The 20,593-nt window shown below is 49.6% G+C and overlaps 1 protein-coding gene across 2 annotated transcripts in view; it reads left to right on the top strand.

Annotated features, from left to right (window-relative positions):
- Positions 1-20,593, top strand: part of LOC103189947 (collagen alpha-1(II) chain) — a 39,866-nt gene that overhangs the window by 2,152 nt on the left and 17,121 nt on the right. The window contains exons 2-24 of one of the 2 annotated variants that reach the window (XM_042344210.1): positions 2,239-2,445; positions 4,060-4,073; positions 4,493-4,525; positions 4,883-4,915; positions 5,006-5,059; positions 5,171-5,272; positions 6,220-6,297; positions 8,776-8,820; positions 9,643-9,696; positions 10,029-10,082; positions 10,180-10,233; positions 10,786-10,839; positions 10,966-11,019; positions 11,884-11,928; positions 12,154-12,207; positions 12,933-12,977; positions 13,660-13,713; positions 16,104-16,202; positions 16,912-16,956; positions 17,643-17,741; positions 18,091-18,144; positions 18,693-18,800; positions 20,042-20,095. In XM_042344210.1, the coding sequence (XP_042200144.1) occupies positions 2,239-2,445; positions 4,060-4,073; positions 4,493-4,525; positions 4,883-4,915; positions 5,006-5,059; positions 5,171-5,272; positions 6,220-6,297; positions 8,776-8,820; positions 9,643-9,696; positions 10,029-10,082; positions 10,180-10,233; positions 10,786-10,839; positions 10,966-11,019; positions 11,884-11,928; positions 12,154-12,207; positions 12,933-12,977; positions 13,660-13,713; positions 16,104-16,202; positions 16,912-16,956; positions 17,643-17,741; positions 18,091-18,144; positions 18,693-18,800; positions 20,042-20,095 (1,493 nt within the window). The remainder of the gene's footprint in view (positions 1-2,238; positions 2,446-4,059; positions 4,074-4,492; positions 4,526-4,882; positions 4,916-5,005; positions 5,060-5,170; positions 5,273-6,219; positions 6,298-8,775; positions 8,821-9,642; positions 9,697-10,028; positions 10,083-10,179; positions 10,234-10,785; positions 10,840-10,965; positions 11,020-11,883; positions 11,929-12,153; positions 12,208-12,932; positions 12,978-13,659; positions 13,714-16,103; positions 16,203-16,911; positions 16,957-17,642; positions 17,742-18,090; positions 18,145-18,692; positions 18,801-20,041; positions 20,096-20,593) is intronic. The other variant, XM_042344211.1, reaches the window with a different exon arrangement.

The following is a 20,593-nucleotide window of genomic DNA, read 5'->3' as shown; positions in this document are numbered from 1 at the left end:
CCCAAAGAGAGAGAGACACATACACACACAGACCCAAAGAGAGAGACACACACAAGGCCTAGAGAGAGATGGACACAGAGAGGCTGGGACAGGCACAGACAGAGAGAGAGAGACTGAGAGACAAACATACACACACAGGTACAGACACCAAGCGAGATTCACGCACTCAGACAGACAGAGAGACAAACACAGACACAAAGAATTAAGCTGATAGACACACAGGGGCACAGAGAGAGGCACAGATACAGACACCAAGCGAGATTCTCACACACTCAGACAGACAGAGAGACAAATACAGGCACAGAGAGTGAGGGTGACACACACACAAAAAAAACAGATACAGATACACGCGGAGCGCATTCTGCAGGAATTAGCTGTAATGAAACATCCACAGAATCCCAACTGAAATATTTTGCGTCGATTAAACTTGCCATTTTTTATTTTCACTTATGTTATCTAACGTTATAAACGTGTCAGATTAGAATGGGGGGGGAGGGTGTATGGCTGCAGGTGCTGAAGCGGGTTCTATATGATGGTGAGGTTGGAGTTATGTGTAATTGGGTTCCTCACACCTCAAAAAGGCGCCAGATTTTTGGTCCCTGAAAATCTCCGGTTACTTTGTCTTTTCATCTCCTTTTACCGTCCACAGTGGGTGAGAGGCCACTCACACCAGCTTCTGGCTGCAGTGAACTGGTGCCCCCTTCACACATACACACACACAGCTCCCTCCCCCCCACCACCACACACAGACCCCCTTCACACACAGCCCCCCCCCCCCCCCCCACGCACAGTGTGTGTGTCTCGGGGTGCACTCGAGGTGCGGCGCTGTCCATTACAACGTGTTTGCAAAATGCCAATTACTACTCGGTCCAAAATTATTTGAGTTTTGAAATATTCCACAGTAGCTCTGGCACCGGGAACCGCTCCACAGGAAGCAGAAGGCTGACGGCTGTTGGCTTGATATTGCAGACTTGGAAGTTACTGATTAATCGCTTTTTAATTTTTTTTTCGAAATATCAGTTCATTCGAGGATCTAAAAAAAACATAACCAGTTACACAAAGGTTATCTTAAATTGGAAATTAAGATGAAATAATCGTGTCTCCTCATTCGGTTTCCAATAAGTTGGGACATTTTATTACTGCAAGTTATGTTACCTCTGAAGTACGCATTGGAATGTGCCTGAGCTGTGAGAGACTTGTGAATGATGCTTTGTGTCTCTGTTTGCTGTAGAGACGCGGAGACTGAGAGCAATGTGTTTGTCGATTGATTGCAATTCGCTGCTATTTATTTAACCTGATCCCACAGCGGCCCTGTGTGTGTGTGTGTGTGTGTGTGTGAATTGAGAATGAGATCCATTCATTCCAAGTCAGGGTCCATCGGGCTCACACATCCCCGACCAAACCTGAACACAGGACCTGATAAAAACCGTCAATGCATTTAGTCTGCGAGCGTTCACATTTATACCTTTTTTATAAAGAAAGTAACTGGAAGAAAACATTTATCTAACGGCATTGTTTAAAATGCTGGACTGTACATTATCAGCCAATTTAATAAATATAATAATTACAATCCTTGCATTTGATACAGCGCCTTATCACGTCTTCGAGACGTCTCAAAGCGCTTCACAAGATATACTGTAAAGTGTAGTGACTGTATTTTGCGGGCGAAACGAGGCAGCCAATTGTGCAAAGACGGTGCATTTTAGACATTGTTCTTGCTTTTGGTTTCTGTGCTTGTGGCTGCAGAGGGGAATTACGAGGTATTATAACTAAAAACTCGTAAATGCAGTAATTTAAATTGCTGCAAATCAGTGATTTATTGACTGATTTGACAGGAATTTAACCCAAGGCAACATCTCCCTCTCCTGGGCCACCTGTCAAACTGCATCTCAGGGCTGATTCTATGAATGAGGTTTTATTGCGGATATTTCCCTACACCTCCTGCCTGGGTTTATCTTATTGTTATTGTTGTGAGGAATTAACACACATGCTCTCGGCAAACACCTCCACGGGCTGTTTCTCGGGTGTTTAATTGACCAGAACTGAATGTAGTAAATGCAACTGTGATAATTGTGGGGGGTTTTGGCTTGTAAACTGAACAATATGCAATATTTAATTTAAATATGAAAATTCTTTAAGGAGTAAATGTGTTTGCTGCTTATTGTTTTCTAGTGTATTTTGTTTGTTATTGTAGACTAATTCCTAACTTCTCTTTCTCTCCTCTCCACTGGGGAACAGCGGATTTAGTCAGCTGTGTGCAAGGTGGACAGCTGTATAATGACAAAGATGTGTGGAAGCCAGAGCCATGTAGAATCTGTGTGTGTGACAGTGGGAATATCCTCTGCGACGAAATCCTCTGCGAGGAGCTTAAAGATTGCCTTAACCCCGAGATACCCTTCGGAGAATGCTGTCCTGTCTGTCCCAGCGAGCGAATCCTGACCAGCGGTCTTAATTTATTTATTTACTCTTTACATAAATAAATTACTGTCAATCCCATTGATGGACATAATCCCCCAGTTTCTGCCTGGACAGATTTGTCCATCAATGGTCCTGCTGTGTAGTAGAAAAAAAGATGACATCTGCATTTTACTCTTTGCTGTCTCTTGTCACAGCTTTTGGCAGTGTTCAAAGCCCCCAACGCCCACCCCCCCCACCAACCTTCTCACTCACCCCTGCCACTCCCACCCCCCACCCTGCCATATAGCTCCCCCCCACCACCACCACCCAGCACCAGGCTGGAACCTCCTGCCCACACACCGCAACCCTGATTAGTCCTGAATCCTGGACAAGGTGATAAGGAAATTGCCACCTCGTACTTTGGCAGATTAAAATATTTCTCCATAATTATGCTCCCACCACCTTGTGTGTGTGTGTGTGTGTGTGTGTTTGTGTGTTGAGTGTGATTATGGGTGAGTGAGTGCGTGAGGGTCTGTGTGTAAAAGTGTGTGATAGATTATGTGTGAGTATGTGTATGTGAGTGAGAGTGTGTGTGTTTTTGAGTGTGTAAAAAAAAATGTATATGTGAGAGTGTGAGTGAGTGGGTGTGTGAAAAGAGTTTGTGAAAATTTCCGTATATGGATTGAACAAGTTATTAATTACCAGCCAGTTATTTCAAAGCCAAGTTATTACACAGTACAATTATTACTCCACCTTGTCATTGCAATAGCTAACTATTACTCCACTCAATTATTACTCCACTCAATTATTACTCCACTTGATTATTACCAGCCCAAGTATTACTCAGCCAAAATATTACCTGGTGTCACACAGGTTTCTCAATATCTCAGCCCCTTGTTACTCTACCCGATTGTTACACTGGACCCTGTGTAACTCAAGTGCTTTGAACATTGCTACTCTCTGTCACTTAATCCAAGAAGCAAAGAGAATTAAAAGATTTTATTGTCAAATCAGATGACGCCTTTTTGAAGACACATTTGCCGTTGATGTTATGTAAAGTTTTGCCATGTGATGCGCCGGGCGCTGCAGCAGCTTATTTGCTGATTTTAAAAAATAATAATTATTATTTCTGAGCTACAATTAATTGTTATCGGTATCTGCTTCTTAACAAAAGAATTTGCTGCCAGGATTGAATGCACATACACATGTCCACTCACACTCACACGCCCACTCACACTCACACACACGTGCACTCACATGCACACTCACACACACTCTCACACACACTCATTCACTCACACACACATTAAAAATAATTATTATTTCTGAGCTATAATTAATTTTTATCGGATATCGGTATCTGCTGCTTCTTAACAAAAAAATTTGTGTGAGGATTGAATGTGGACACCTGATGTGAGTGCCTGATGGGCAAACTCCAGGCTGGAGTCAGAGGTCAGAGTTACCTGACATCCAAAGTGTCAATGCTTCCCATCAGGCACTCAGCGAGAACCTCTTAGTCTGTTGTGTGTCATGCGCTCTGGGAAGCTACCCCATGTGAAGGCGCTATATAAATACAAGTTATTTTTGTTGTTGTGTTTGTTTCTGGATTTTACAGTAACTCGAGACACTTTGTGACTTGTTTCTTTTCCTTCCTCAAAACAGGGCAAGGTGTTCAGGTAAGAAGTTGTTAATCATTGCGACTTTGAGAGGGGAATCTCAGTGTGAGGAGGGAATGTGAAGGTGCCAACATGAGCCCTGGCCTGGGGGAAGGAGGTGGAGCCAGGGGAGGGGTGGGGGAAGAGGGAGGGTGGGAGAGGGAGGGAGGGAGGGAAGGAAGGGGTGGAGAGAGGAAGAGGAGGAGGGGGGAGAGTGGAAGTTGGGGAGAGAGGGAGGGTGAGTGGGAGTGAGGGAGGGGTTGGGGGTGAGAGGGAAGGACATTGAACGACACTTTGGAGACTGAACATGAGCGCTAACCAGCAGCAGCACATTTGATATTATTTTTCATGATGTTACTGTCTGTTAACTAAACTATTGACAGGAGCCATTGAAAAGGGTTAAAAACTAACTCCAATCCATTTTACTACAATCTATTCAGGGGCAGAAAGGTGAACCCGGGGACATTAAAGATGTAAGTCGAACGTCTACTTTAATATAAATAACAAAATACTCCTGTCGTTACATGGGGAGAATCATCTGCATTTGATTACTTTGCTGTCACCCGGAGGCTGGGGTTAAGGGATTTGTGTAAAACACTGCAACACATTGTTTACAGTCTCAGCAACAGTTTATATAAAGTCAGAAGAGAAAACTGCGCTTGTGAATAGTCACTAATGATGCTCAATCTGTGTAGACTTTGCTAACTGTCTGAGTCTGGTTAATGGCAGCCAGGCTCCTATCGCACATTGCCAGTGGCTAACTGTCCCTCTCTCTCCCTCCCTCCCTCCCTCCCTCTCTCCCACTCTCTCTCTCTCTCTCCGCTTCCCAGGTTGTTGGACCACGAGGACCTCCAGGCCCACAGGTAGGTGCTGTCACATCAAACATTGGCTCCCGAACCATCCCGAGCTGTGCCTGTGGCAGCCGCTGATCTCTGTCTCTGTCTCTGTCTCAGGGGCCACTGGGAGAGCAGGGACTAAGGGGATCACGTGGCGACAAAGGCGAAAGAGTGAGTCACACCCTTTACCATCAATAATAATAATAAATAATAATAACCCTTTACACAATGTCACTCTGCTCCTATACCCCAACTTTGACACTGTCTGTCTGTCTGCTACAGGGAGCAACTGGCCCTCGTGGTAGAGATGGTGAACCCGGAACTCCAGGCAACCCCGGCTCGGCCGGCCCCCCAGGCCCACCAGGCCCCCCAGGCCTTGGCGGAGTGAGTATCATCAGCTTCTCACACCCGACATAATACTTCCTATTCCACAAAGAAAGAAGTTGCAGTTTCATAGCCCCTGATACGTTGGAATATCACAAAAACACTTACAGGTCCCTGGGTCAAGTGTAGTGACCGTTTTTGCAGCAAGAGCGCTGGTCTGGGTCAGTCAGATCCCAGTAGCTGAGTTCAGGGTCACACCCATTCCTCACGTGCGATTCCCTTTGAACCAGGGAGATTGCTGTGAGATGAGATATTCACCGACTCCAGAAGGTCTCGGGAATATTACTCCCAATGTGAAGTATGCAATGTGCGAGTCAGAGCAAGTGTCAGGCAATTCTGATAGACAACAGGAGTGGCTCAGCATCTCATGCTGTCTGTTGCCAGGCAACGAGAAGAGGAAAGATCGAAATCCAGGGTCCAATGCCTCTGGATATTCCTCTCCCTACAAAGATCCTCACAGTTGCTTTGCCCTAACAGAGAGCAGCAACTGGCTGTAGAAATGTGTGTTTCTTTACAGGGTAGCAGTGTGTGTTACTTTATATTGTAGTAATGTAGGTTACTGTACAGTGGGTAGCTATGAGAGATTTAAGTGGTCAGATCTTTTTTCATTGAAGATGGGAAGGTTAAAGTCCTGTTTAGGTCTTTATGATAATGAAAGGTTATGAGAGAGTAACCTAATCCATTGCACGCCCACCCCCAGCGAGTCTGCTCTCAGCCAGAATATAATTTGAACGCTTTCTCATGTGAGGTCACATTCATGGAAGATACACCCACATCAGTGAGACACAGTGAACATGAGAGTTAGTCACACTAAGTGTGAGGTATACAAGAGTGAGCACAGTGCACAAAGAGACATAGTGAACTTGGTACACACGAAAGAGAGTGATGGTGAGTGCAGTTCACATGAGACACAGTCAAAATGAACACTATCGTTTCTGCTCCAACAGAACTTTGCTGCTCAGATGGCACGAGGATTTGATGAGAAAGCAGGAGGTGCGCAGTTGGGTGTGATGCAAGGACCAATGGTAAGAAACGTTCGCATCGATTGAACCAGCTCATGTGTGACTGCTTATCCAGTGACATTGAATCATTCGCTGTCACATGAAGACATTTCTTGGAATGTCAAATTGCCTGAAATTAAAGATTGGACCATTTCTGGTAAAAGAGAACCGTTTCTACATCAAATCAAAGTATCTCAAAAAGGATTCACAAGTAAATATTCCTAAGCGTAGTGACTGCATATGCCTAGAAAATTGATATCGCTGTCTGGCAAGCTTTCCTCCTACTTGTCCAGCTAGGACCACCCTACTCGTTAGGAGTTTTGGTTTGCAGGATTAACAGGAGCTGAGTGGGAGGATTTCCTGCCCCAAGCGACTTGTCGCCCCTTCCAGGTCCTGCCAGTGAGCCAGGCTGGGCTGTGCTGTCCCCAGCAGTGAGTGCCCTGGAATACTGCAGCCCATCCTGGCTCAGGAACCGGTCTAACAACCCACACAGAGGGCTGTCTCTAGTTCTGACATTTCATTAGCAAACATGTCACCTTGGAGCCATGTGTTGGCCGAGCTTTCCACTGAAATGTCGCTGCTGAAGTCACTTCCTGTCTTTTGTTCATTGGTGACCTGATAATTGGCCATTTTTCCTTCAGTGGGAAGCGGGGAGCGAGCTGGCTGGCCAGATTAATCCCTGAATTGATGCTTCCTGGGGATTTTATGGATTCCAATTACAATACTCATTTTACCTGTTCTGTGCTACATTGAACTACCAACTATCCACTCCCATTCTCAGTCAATACCTACTCAGAAGTGGTGCTGCTCCTCTCCTCCTGTGTATAACTAAATACATTGACAGCTTCTGGGGACAAATCTGAATTGCCAACACACAGTCACACAGGGATAAACCCACAGGGACAGACACGCAATCACACAGGGACATACAGACATACAGACACACAGGGACTGACACACAGACACACACACACACACACACAGTGACACAGACGTACAGTCACACAGGTAAAGGCACATGTGCACAGACGTACAGACATACAGATACAAAGGTATACAGACACACACACACAGGTACACAGACACACAGGTAGACAGACACACACACACAGGTACACAGACACACAAACACACACACAGACACAAACACACACAGGTACACAGACACAAACACACACAGGTACACAGACACAAACACACACAGGTACACAGACACAAACACACACAGGTACACAGACACAAACACACACAGGTACACAGACACAAACACACACAGGTACACAGACAGGTACACACACACACAGGTACACACACACACAGATACACACACACAGGTACACACACACAGGTACACAGACGTACACAGACACACACAGGTACACAGACACACACACAGGTACACAGATGCACACACACAGGTACACAGACGCGCACACAAACACAGAGGTACATAGACACACACACATGTATGCAGACACACACACACACAAGTACACAGACACATGCACACACACAAGTACACAGACACACATGTACACAGACGTACACACACACACACACACAGGTACACAGACACACATACATAGGTACACACACACACACAGGTACACAGATACACACACACACACACACGTATACACACACACGTACACAGGTACACACACACAGGTACACACACACACACACAGGTACACACACACAGGTACACACAGGTACACAGACACACACAGGTACACACACAGGTACACAGACACACACAGGTACACAGACACACACAGGTACACAGACACACACACAGGTACACAGACATACACACAGGTACACAGACACAGAGGTACGTAGACACACACACACACAGAGGTACGCAGACACACACACACAGGTACACAGACACACATGTACACAGACGTACACACAGATACACAACACACACACAGGTACGCAGACACACACACGCAGGAACACATACACACACAGGTACACAGACACAGTACACAGACACACACACAGGTACACAGACACACAGGTACACAGGCACACATACACAGGTCAAAGATACACACGCACAGTACATAGATATACATGCACACACACAGATCACAGACACAGTACAGAGATACACACACAGGTATACACACACAGGTACACAGACACACAGGTACACAGATACAGTACACAGACACACACACAGGTACACAGACACACAAGTACACAGACACATAGGTACACAGACATATGCACAGGTACACAGATACACATGCACAGGTATACAGATACACATGCACAGGTATACAGACACACAAACACAGGGACACAGACATACACACATACAGGTACCCACACAGGTACACAGGTACATGCACAGGTACACAGACTCACACACACAGGTACACAGGTACAGACATATACACTCACACACACAGGTACAGACATATACACTCACACACACAGAGGTGCAGACGTACACGCACACACAGGAACTAACTGGTTGTTTGTTTACAGGGCCCCATGGGACCTCGAGGACCTCCAGGACCCACAGGAGCTCCCGTGAGTATCCATATTTTTTCTGCATTTATAACAAAACCAACAACTTGTAGCATCCGTCAGGTGGGATAGTGCCTCACAGGGTATATTTGATTAATTACCTCATAGAAAGGAAACTGACCACAAAAGAGGTTCAGATGAAGAAGAGCCTTTGATCTATTTAATCTCATCCTTTCTGAACACCCGCCCTACCTTTTGTCCATCACAGCATCGAGCTGCTTTGTAAATGAGTCCAGCAACTGGCCTCAACAACCCCCCCACCCATCCCTTCCTGGTAACCTGCTCCCATCATTAATTACTAAATTAAAGGGTAAAGGATAAATGTGTCTTGGAATTGCTTTGCAAACCGTCAATCTGGGCCCTCTTGTTTCATATAAATGAAAGTATTGATTCGAGTTTACTTTTTCAATTGTGTTTAAAATGTTATCCTCCTCCTTGAGGTCTCTGAAACAGCTTCTTTGAAGAGCCCTAGCTTGTCTGATCATTGCTCACAGCTCATTCCTCTAACCTTGCGAGAACCTGTCACTGTGATCAGCCGGGTGTCTGACTGCGTGGAAACCCTTCACCACGCTTACGTCTATCCAAACCAGACTGAGAATAACTCGACCTACACATAGAAATTCCAGTGTTTGAATGCCAGCACCATTGCCAGCAGGTCACCTGGAGCCAGTTAAATATAATAATACTTGTCAAGTCTTTGAGAAGTCTCAAAGCGCTTCACAGAATATACTGAGACTCCACTTACCCCCTATAAGGATAATCACTAGTTGGTGACTGTAGGTGTGCGAGGGATTAATCGCTACTGTGTTCTGGTTGTGTTTGCAGGGCCCCCAAGGATTTCAAGGCTCCCCTGGAGAACCTGGAGAATCTGGTGCTGCTGTGAGTAACTCCCATAATTGTCATAATCATTCCTTTTTTTCCTGAAATGAGCCTCCTCTATCGTATACGACAGTCGAAGAGTTCACTGAGTAGTATGTGAACTCTTCGTGTTCAGAGAGTGCGCGAATAATAGTGTTCGAGTGTGAGATTAACACAGTTAGTGAGTGTAAGAGTAATATTATTTAGAGATTGGTAACATAATAGTATTTAGCGAGTGAGAGGAAGTTTGTAGTGAGTGTTAGAGTAACACAGTGGTGTTCAGCGACTGACAGTAATTGTCTGTTTGGGACGTCCTCCCGACATAAATGTAATGTTGTTGTTGTTTGTTTCAGGGACCAATGGGACCTCGGGGCCCTCCGGGGCCCTCTGGGAAGCCAGGTGATGATGTGAGTACACTGGATCCACGTGACACTGTCAGACTGTTCAGAGACTCTCTGAGAGCTTTGAGGTGATTAACGATGTGTTGACATTGTTCCCCCGTAGGGTGATGCTGGCAAACCTGGCAAATCAGGCGAGCGCGGACCTCCCGGACCCCAGGTACTGTGCTGGGCTGGGGGGGGGGGCACGGTCTGGGGGAGGGGGTACACTGTGCTGGGCTGGGGGGGAGGCACTGCGCTGGGCTGGGGGGGGGGGAATGCTGTGCTGCGCTGAGGGGCTGTGCTGGGCACTATACTGATATGTGGATACCAGTCTCTATAATAATATAATGATATATAATAATAATCCGTGCATTTGATATCACGTCTTCGAGACGTCTTGAAGCGCTTCACTGTAAAATGAATTAACTGTATTTTGAGATTAAAAGATATAATACACTTTACAACTTTTTTTTAATAAAAATATAAATAAATTGTGACTTTCACAGAGTGACTGAGAAACTCTCATCACCTGTCGGTCACTGGCAGCCCTCAGCCGGTCAACCTTGGATAGAAAAATTCAACCTTTTCTAAATGGATTGGATGTGCTGCTGATCATGTCCAACTTCCATCTCAGAGCATTGGCTGCCAAGCACCTCTGGACACTAGCCCACTGAGCGTCGCAATATAAATGCTTCTTGTTGTTTTGCTGATATTTTATCTCTTTTCTAAGGGGGCCCGAGGATTCCCAGGAACCCCAGGACTTCCAGGTGTCAAAGGTCACAGGGTCAGTATGTAGGTTGTCGACAGTAAAACACCACAATTTACACTTTTGTAAAATAAGTTTAGTATAATTTTAAACAATGATGTTTCTCTGTCAGATGTTAAGTCTGCTTTGTTTTGCTCCTGTCAGGGTTACCCCGGTCTGGATGGTGCTCGAGGAGAGGCTGGGGCAGCTGGAGCAAAGGTAATGGAGCCAAAGTATAAGTATACACAGGCCTGTGCTGTGTGCACACATTCCTGCTCTGTGATATGTGTGTGTGTGTACATGATCCTGCATTGTGTGTGACACGGGCCCCTGCGCTATGTGTGCACATGAGCCCGTGCTGTGAGTGTACAAGGGCCTGCGCTGCATGTGCACACGGGCCCGGGATGCTCGCGTGCACGCGGACACAAGCTCTGCACATGCACGCAGGCCCGGTCTGTGCGTGAGCATTCAGACCCAGGCTGTGCGCGTGCATTCAGACCTGGGCTGCGCGTGTGCACGCGGTCCCGGGCCCATGTGCACACAGGCTCGGGCATACGCGGTCCTTCACTGCGTGCGTGTTCACAGGCCTGCGCTGAGTGCGTGTATGCGGACCTGCGCTGCGTGCGTGTATGCGTGCCTGCGCTGCGTGCGTGTATGCGTGCCTGCGCTGCGCGCGTGTATGCGGGCCTGCGCTGCGTGCGTGTACGTGGGCCTGCGCTGCGTGCGTGTACGTGGGCCTGCGCTGCGTGCGGGTACGCGTTCCTGCGCTGCGTGCGGGTACGCGTTCCTGCGCTGCGTGCATGTACGCGTTCCTGCGCTGCGTGCGTGTACGCGTTCCTGCGCTGCATGCGTGTTCGCAGGCCTGTGCTGTGTACGCGAGTCTGCGCTGCATGCGTGTGCGCGGGCCTGCGCTGAGTCCGTGTACATGGGCCTGTGCTGCGTGCGTGTATGCGGGCCTGCGCTTGGCGTCGCTGAACTGTCACTGAAGACGATTGGAGCTATCTCACTAACTAACAGGATAGTAAGTGGTGATGTGACTAACTTGGTAACCAGGTGTACTAACCTATTGTTCTCTATCCACAGGGTGAAGCTGGTGCGTCTGGGGAGAGTGGAGCTCCGGGTCCAATGGTCAGTGTGATTGTTACCTGGTATATAAACAATAACAATGACATGTGTTTCATAATCTAATGGAGAATGGGATCGTTCAACACTCAATGTCTGTAACTCTCGCATTGCCGATGGACAATTGTATTAAAGGATGTAAATTTTGAAGCATTCTCAGTAGTTGATATGTCTGGCCAGACATTGCGACTGACAGAAGGTAACTCACTCTCTCTTGTCTTCTCTTCTCAGGGTCCCCGGGGGTTGCCTGGTGAGAGAGGTCGGCCCGGAGCCCCAGGCTCAGCTGTAAGTCAACCATTTAAACTCACCATTCGTTCCACCATCCTCCAAACCCGGGGTCTCTCTGCGAGGTATCCAGCAGCCACATAGAGTGTTGGCATCGTCTCCAGGGTAACAGCCCCCTCCCCACCCCGCAAGTGCGCATTCAGGGCTCTGTTCAGTGTCCATAGAAACAAGAGGAGGCCATTCAGGCCCTCAAGCCTCTTCCACCAATCGATTGGATCATGACTGATCTGTGCGTTGGCACCATTTATCCACCTTTGCCCCATTTCCCTGATACCCTGACCTAACAAACATCTGTCCATCTCAGTCTTGAAATTCCCACTGGCCTAACATCCACAGCGGGAGAGAAGTCCAAATTACCACAATACTTTTGTGTGAAAAAATGCTTCCTGTTTTGACTCCCAACCGGCTGAAGATGATGCCCTTGTTTTGGATTCCCCCACCCACCAGAGGTCAAAGTTTCTCTGTAGCTACCCTATCAAATCCATTTATCATTCTCAACACCTTGATTACATCGGCCCTTAATCCTCTGAGCTCCAAGCAATACAAGCCAAGTTTTTGCAACCTCTCCTAACTTAACCCTGTCAAGCCTGGTATCATTCTAGGAATCTGCACTGCACTCCCTTTCCTGAGGTACAATGCCCAAAACTGAACACAATTCCTTGAGAATCTGTAACTGAGTAGATTTTTGCTGTTCTATGAATCAATCTCTCGCTCTCTCTCTCTAGGGTGCACGTGGTAATGATGGTCTGCCTGGCCCAGCTGGTCCTCCTGTGAGTTTATTTCTTTCTAATTGACATTAAATATTCACGTCGGAGCTACAACTCAAAGCCAGTGTGCATTTTGTAAACATAAACTCCTAAACGAATAACATAAAAATCTGAATTGTAGTCAGGTCTTATTTACATGATATATACTGTTTATCTAAACTTTATGCCACTGGCCGCCAACCTTTATGGTCAGCCCACAAAATAAATTTTTGATTTACGCCATAAATCACATTTACTTAGACTCGTGCGAATGTTTGGGGGTTGGGGGAGGACTTTGACAGCCCTGCGGATCAAAGCTTGGCGCCACTGCTCCATAAATCTTTGTCAATCAGAAATCGTATGTCAATGAACTTAAGATCTTCAACACTATTGGAGTTGAGTTTGCGACAATTCCAATCTGATTCCTTAATAAGAAATCCGAGGAGTGAAGGGTGTAATGGGGTCAGAGTTCCTGAACAAGGAGAAATCAAATGAGATTCTTCATTGATGAGATTCCTTTGTGGAGATGTTTTATTGGATGCACTTGTGGAGTTCAACCACACATTGGGCCACATTGTTTTTAGGGCTTGTATCGGTTGGGGTCCCTCAGTGGCCGTGCCCCTCTGACCCTTCATGACTGGTGTTTGGCTCCAGATGAGGCTCTACAATGTTCCAACGTTAACTATTTCTTTTGTTCTCTCCTCAGGGACCCGTTGGCCCATCTGGTGCTCCAGGCTTCCCAGGAGCTCCGGGTTCAAAGGTGAGTACTGATGTTCACTAGTCACCACAAGTAATCTCCACTCACTAGTCACTGCAGGTAATTGGGATTTGCTAGTTAATTAGGTAACTCCCACTGACTACTCAGTGTAGAGAATCTCCGCTCCACAAAAATACACAATCAATCCACTTTATTATATATTCTGTGAAGCACGTTGAGACGTCTCAACAACGTTATGAGACACTGTATCAAATGTGAGGATTATTAATATTAAATCTTCATAAAACTTTCATTCTCGTATCTATAAAAGTAAAACTCCACAAAGCATGATTCCGTTTATTCTCAGTCACGGTCTCCTCCTCGCTAAAACCCCAGACGTATTCCATGGTGAATATTGCATAACACCTTGGCATGAACTCCTTTCTCAGAACGTGCAGGTAGTGCGAGGGGAGGAAGCTGCCATGAGTGACCAAGGTTTTATTTCAGCTTCACTCCCACACCAGAGCTGCACACTGTCTTGTGTTGTGGCTTCTGCTTCTTTCTGTCTTAGGTATAAATGTGGATTTTGGCTTAAAACTGAAGGCCAATGTCTCTTTCCTGGATATCTGGTTTCAGTTCTGTCCAAATGCAGCCAAAACTGTACGAAATGAACAAAGTTACTAAATATATACAAAAAATAAAGGAAAATTATATACAAATGTCTCAGTCCGTAAAACAACAGAAGATTAGAGCAGCCGGAGAGAAACTGACCCTTCTCCATTGCCCAATCCTAGCGCCCAGCCCAAGCCCGAGCCCCAAGCCCCAACCCCGGCCCCAGCCCCAGCCAGGCTGTGTTGCCAGCCCACGCTGAGCCTGAAGTTGCCAGACAGACTACAATCCTTTTCCTGCTGCTGGGAATAACATGAGTTCATGTGTCTGGAAAAGTTATTAAAAACAGGTACAAACCAGAGTGAAAGAGATTAAAAACACAGAGAAAGGGGGGGAAGAGAGAGCAAGAGAGGGATATTGATAAAGAGAGATGGAAGGGAAGCAGAGGGGGAAACGAGAGCTGAAAGGGAAAGCTTAATTGTGGGAGGTAGGAGAGGACAAAAACCCTTCAATTCTTATTTTAACAGGAATATTCGAGGCAATGAAAGAGAAAGAATTGGGGCAGGGGGGCCTGTGGGTTGTTTGTTGAATCAAGGCCTTTAAAATAGGGAATAGCCTCTCCCCAAATTCAAATACATAATATATTTAGTAACAGAAAGCTGGGATTTCAGGAGAGCGACTGTCTAAAACTCAGGTTCCTCAGATTGATATGGTGTAAGTGGTCTTATGTGTCCCCTGTGTGTGTGCAGCGTCTTTCCTACATGTAGCTCACACCCTCCAGGGTTTGAAATTAGAGTGGGAGGAGCTGGGTGTTTGAGTAGGCGGGACTGTATTTTGAGTGGGCGGGGCTGAGTTTTTTGAGTGGGCGGGGCTGTGTTTTTTGAGTGGGCGGGGCTGTGTTTTTGAGTGGGCGGGGCTGTGTTTTTTGAGTGGGCGGGGCTGTGTTTTTGAGTGGGCGGGGCTGTGTTTTTATGAGTGGGCGGAGCTGTGTTTTTTTCAGTGGGAGGCGCTGGGGTTTTTGAGTGGAAGGGATGGGGTTTTTTGAGTTGGAATGGCTGGGGGATTTCTGGGTGTGAGGGGCAGGGGTTACTGTAAGAGGGGCTGGTTTGAGAGTGGAAGGGGCTGGATTATGGTGGGTGGGGCTGGATTATGGTGGGAGGGGCAGGGTTATGGTGGAAGGGGCTGGTTTGAGAGTGGGGGTGGCTGGGGGTTGGATGGGAGGACTTGGGTTAGGGTGGGAGGGGCTTGGGTTAGGGAAGGCGGGGAAGGGTAGGGTGGGAGGGGCTGGGGTTAGGGAAGGCGGGGAAGGTAGGGTGGGAGGGGCTGGGGTTAGGGAAGGCGGGGTAGGGTAGGGTGGGAGGGGCTGGGGTTAGGGAAGGCGGTGAAGGGTAAGGTGGGAGGGGCTGGGGTTAGGGAAGGTGAGGAAGGGTAGGGTGGGAGGGCCTGGGGTTAGGGAAGGCAGGGAAGGGTAGGGTGGGAGGGGCTGGGGTTAGGGAAGGCGGTGAAGGGTAGGGTGGGAGGGGCTGGGGTTAGGGAAGGCGGTGAAGGGTAGGGTGGGAGGGGCTGGGGTTAGGGTGGGAATAGCTTCACTTGCATCAATGGTCATGGCCTCTGGTGCAGTGCATTATGGGAATGGGTTCCCTACCTGTTGATTTGCTGATCAAGAGTTTCCTGTTGTCCATAATCACCGAATCCGATCTCACTGATGTTCTCACCAACACTGCTTAGCTCAAAAATGGTTTGAGTGATATACGTGAGTGAATAGATCATCTCTGCTGTTGTTGCTTTGATGTTGTTGTTTCTCCTTGTGTTGTACTGATTTGGTTTCTCTTTCTGTTCCATAGGGAGAAGCTGGTCCCACAGGGGCTCGTGGTCCAGAAGGTGCTCAAGGATCGAGAGGCGAGTCGGGCAGCCCAGGCTCACCTGGTCCTGCTGGTGCCCCTGTAAGTACTAAACATGTTGGCTGCCCATTTCTCATTCTCATTCCCCAATGATGGCCATTCTCGTCGCTGCCCAGCTTCTGCATATGGCACAGACAGCAGGTTTCATGATTGTTATGTGCATTGCAGCCAAGTTCGATCTCATCTGGACTCAATATCCAGCAGGAAACAAAACCAAACCTAATCTTCCTCCTTGGCCCAGGAGATAAAGTGAGCTATAAACTCGCTTCTTCCCATTCCCCAGCAACAGCTCAAGCTGGAGAATGATTCTGTGTCCTGCCCCGGTATGTATGATTCATACTCCATACCAGGCCGTGCACCTGGGTGGGTTGTGTTTTGTGTTGTTGGGATGTGTTTCGATGGTTTGTGTTTTGTGTTGTTGGATTACATTGTGTTGTTTTACACTGTGCTGTGCCATGCTGGGTTAGGTGCTGCTAGGCCGGTTGTGGTTTGTCATGGTTTGTTTTGTTGGTTTGTGTTAAGCATGCTGAGATGCCACTTGCATGAAGGGCACTATATAAATGCAAATAGCTGTGTTGGGTTGGGATGTGTTATGTTGGGTTGGGTTATGTTGGGTGGGGTGGGGATGGGTTGGGAGGGTTTGGGATGGGTTGGAATGGGATGGGTTGGGCTCGGATGGGATGTGTTAATTATGACTAACATTCCCGTGATATCTCAGGTCCAGTGACGTCTGTCTCTTCTCTCCTCACAGGGTAACCCTGGCACTGACGGGATTCCTGGGGCCAAAGGCTCTACTGTGAGTACCTCACTGGCTTGTCCTATTGCTAAAGCAGATTTCAACCCCAAATCTGGCAAAATTAGTAATGGAAATCCCAAGAATCGTTTCATACAGATTATGAAAACAGATTATAACACTCCAGCCTGAAGCTGGCCATGACATGTCGGCAGCTGAGAGAGGCTCGTTGCCGCTAGCCCAGGGACACCGATGTTGGATCTCACGTTTGCTGTCAGGAGGTTTCTGGAATGTTCCATTGTGGAACATAAGATACCTGGACAAACCGAAATAGCAGACTGTCAGCTTCTGGTGAGAGTGACCTGCTCGTCTGACCTGACAGAAGCAGCATGGTTATTTCAGTCTCCGCTAGAGTTTTTTAAATTTAAATTCCAGTTTTAAAGAGGATTAAAATCCTTTTCTTATGTTACTTATTGTCACTGTCCACAAACACCCAGTTTGCCATACGGCTGCGGAGCAGCAAAGGCTCTGGTAACTGTTGAGTCACCAAGATCCTGCGATGTGAATTGACCAAATGTTGCTGTGTTGACGATGACACAACCTTCACTGAGCGGATTCTCCATTGACCGACACATGCATTGACTGGCCATCTCCGATCCACAATGGAGTGCAGGAAGGTGCAGGTTCAGTGTAGCCGTGACTAACCTCTGCCCCCTGCCCTCTGCCCTCTCCGTCTCTCCCTGTTACAGGGCGCCCCTGGCATCGCTGGAGCTCCTGGATTCCCTGGCCCTCGGGGTCCCCCAGGCCCACAGGGAGCAACAGGCCCACTCGGCCCGAAAGGTCTCCAGGTGGGTCAACAGCTGTGTATTGGAGGGGTGGTGCTGTGTTGGTGGGGGGGGGAGGGCTGTGTGTCGGGGGGGGGGGGGGGGCGCTGTGTGGTGGTGGGGGTGCGCTGTGTGTTGGTGGGGGGTGTTGTGTGTTGGTGGGGGGCGCTGTGTGCGCGGGAGGTGCGCTGTGGTGGGGGGGTGCTGTATGTGTGTGTGGGGGCGCTGCGTGTGCGCAGGCGGTGTAGCTGAGTGTGTGTGGGGGGGCGCTGTGTGTGCGCAGGAGGCGTAGCTCAGTGTGTGTGTGTGTGTGTGTGGGGGGGGGGGGGGGTGGGGTGGTGAGTACCAGGCACTAACACTCACTCACTGACAGGGTGATCCTGGCGCTACAGGATTCAAGGGAGAAGCTGGGCCGAAAGGAGAGACTGTAAGTAACGATTTTACTTTCAATTACATTTTTCTGCAAGATTTGAAAGTGAACACGAGAGTCAATGGAGGGTTTGCCTGACTGTGAGCAGACGAGGAATATCTGTGCCCTTGGTGAGGGGGTTCCTGTAGTGAGTGCTTTCCCCCAGCGCAGTGTTCAGTTCCACCTAGTTTTGGTAACAGTGGGGAGGTAGGGGGGGTCACTGGGGGAATTTTGTGCCCGTGCGGCAGTTAGTGGTGGAAAGTGCCGGCGCGGAAAGTAAGTTGGCGCGATGTTTGTGATGGGTTGGGGGCCCCGGATGCCAGGGACCCGATGACGGGACAAGGAGGTATGAAGAGATGGTGAGCAATTGGGGGGAGCTGGGGCGGGGTTGTGTTCCTATGGTAACCATACACGCATCGTTGTAAGTACTGTCCAGCGCTGTGTGACGTCCCTCCTGACAGGCACTGAAGGCACTTTGAAAACGTAACTTCTTGTTGTTGTAAACTACCAAACGATGATGAGGGTGAATGGCGGAGATTGACTTTGACTCTCTGATTGGGTGATAGGGACGGATTGGGCCTCAGGGAGCCCCGGGACCTGCTGGCGAGGAGGGTAAGAGGGGACCTCGCGGAGAACCTGGAGCAGCCGGACCCCACGGCCCCCCCGGAGAGAGAGTAAGTCACCGCATCACCTTCATCTTCATCAGCCCCGAGCAGCCACGGTCTCTGCAAAGAATAGTCTAGAACGTTACAAGCGCCTGGTACCTGGGACCAAACACACAGGGCTCTGCACACAGGACACACGGGACGGTTATTTCATTTGCAGTGAAACTCTGCTGCTCGTTTGTGCACAGCTTCAGTAACACAACTGTGTGAGGTGGCCGGGCGTGCGCGCGAGGGTGGGGTGTGCGCGCGAGGGTGGGGTTTGCGCACAAGGGCGTGTGTGAAGGTGGGGTGTGTGTGAGGGTGGGACGTGTGTGTGAGGGCGTGTGTGCGAGAGCGTGTGTGCGAGGGCGCGTGTGAGGGTGGGGCATGTGTGCGGATGGAGCATGTGTGCGAGGGTGGGTGTGAGGATGTGGGGTGTGAAGGTGGGGCGTGTGTGCGAGGGTCGGTGTGAGGGTGGGTGTGAGGGTGGGGCGTGTGTCGAGGGTGGGTGTGAGGGTGGGGTTGTATGCAAGGGTGGTGTGAGGGTGTGGCTCATGTGAGGGTGGGGCGTGCGTGGAAGTGGGTGTGAGGGTGGGGCGTGCCCGAGGGTGGGTGCGATGGTGGGGAGTGTTTGAGGGTGGGGTGTGTGTAAGGGTGGGTGTGTGTGTGAGGGTGGGTGTGAGGGTGGGGTGTGTGTGTGAGGGTGGGTGTGAGGGTGGGTGTGTGTGTGAGGGTGGGTGTGAGAATGGGGGTGTGTGTGAGGGAGGGTGTGAGTGTGGGGGTGTGTGTGCGAGGGTGGGTGTGAGGGTGGGGGGGTGTGCGAGGGTGTGTGTGAGTGTGGAGGGGTGTGTGCGAGGTTATGTGTGAGGGTGGGGGGTGTGTGCGAGGGTGGGTGTGAGGGTGGGGGGTGTGTCCGAGGGTGGATGTGAGGGTGGGGGTGTGTGCGAGGGTGTGTGTGAGGGTGGGGGGTGGGTGCGAGGGTGGGTGTGAGGGTGGGGGGTGTGTGCGAGGGTGGGTGTGAGGGTGGGGGGTGTGTGCGAGGGTGGGTGTGAGGGTGGGGGGTGTGTGCGAGGGTGGGTGTGAGGGTGGGGGTGTGTGCGAGGGTGGGTGTGAGGGTGGGGGGTGTGTGCGAGGGTGGGTGTGAGGGTGGGGGTGTGTGCGAGGGTGGGTGTGAGGGTGGGGGGGGTGTGCGAGGGTGGGTGTGAGGGTGGGGGGGGTGTGTGTGAGGGACGCGGTTGCTGTAACCAGATTCTCGTTGTGTCTCTGCTCAGGGGCCGCCCGGTAACCGTGGATTCCCAGGTCAGGATGGTTTAGCTGGTCCTAAGGTACGTGTGCGTCCCCGCCCCCAGATCCCGGTAACTCCGCCCCCTGCACCCGGTAACTCCGCCCCTCGCTCCCGGTAACTCCCCCTCGTTCCTGGTAACTCCGCCCCCTGCTCCTGGTAACTCCGCCCCCTGCTCCCGGTAACTCCGCCCCCTGCTCCCGGTAACTCCGCCTCCTGCTCCCAGTAGCTCCGCCCCCTGCTCCCGGTAACTCCTCCCCTCACTCCCGGTAACTCCTCCCCTCACTCCCGGTAACTCCTCCCCCCGCTCCCGGTAACTCCGCCCCTCGCTCCTGGTAACTCCGCCCCTCGCTCCCGGTAACTCCGCCCCTCGCTCCCGGTAACTCCGCCCCTCGCTCCCGGAAACACCGCCCCTCGCTCCCAGAAACTCCGCCCCTCGCTCCCAGAAACTCCACGTTTTCCTCCTTGTAACTCCGCCCCCTTCTACTAGTGACTCCGCCCCTCCTTCCCAGACGCCCCTCCCCTCACTCCCAGTGACTCT

The sequence above is a fragment of the Callorhinchus milii genome, unplaced genomic scaffold (genome assembly GCF_018977255.1).
Source record: "Callorhinchus milii isolate IMCB2004 unplaced genomic scaffold, IMCB_Cmil_1.0 Scaffold27, whole genome shotgun sequence".
In the NCBI taxonomy this organism is placed as follows: Eukaryota; Metazoa; Chordata; class Chondrichthyes; order Chimaeriformes; family Callorhinchidae; genus Callorhinchus; species Callorhinchus milii.
Note: the sequence above shows the minus strand (reverse complement) of the source record. Positions and strands in the feature narration are given on the sequence as shown.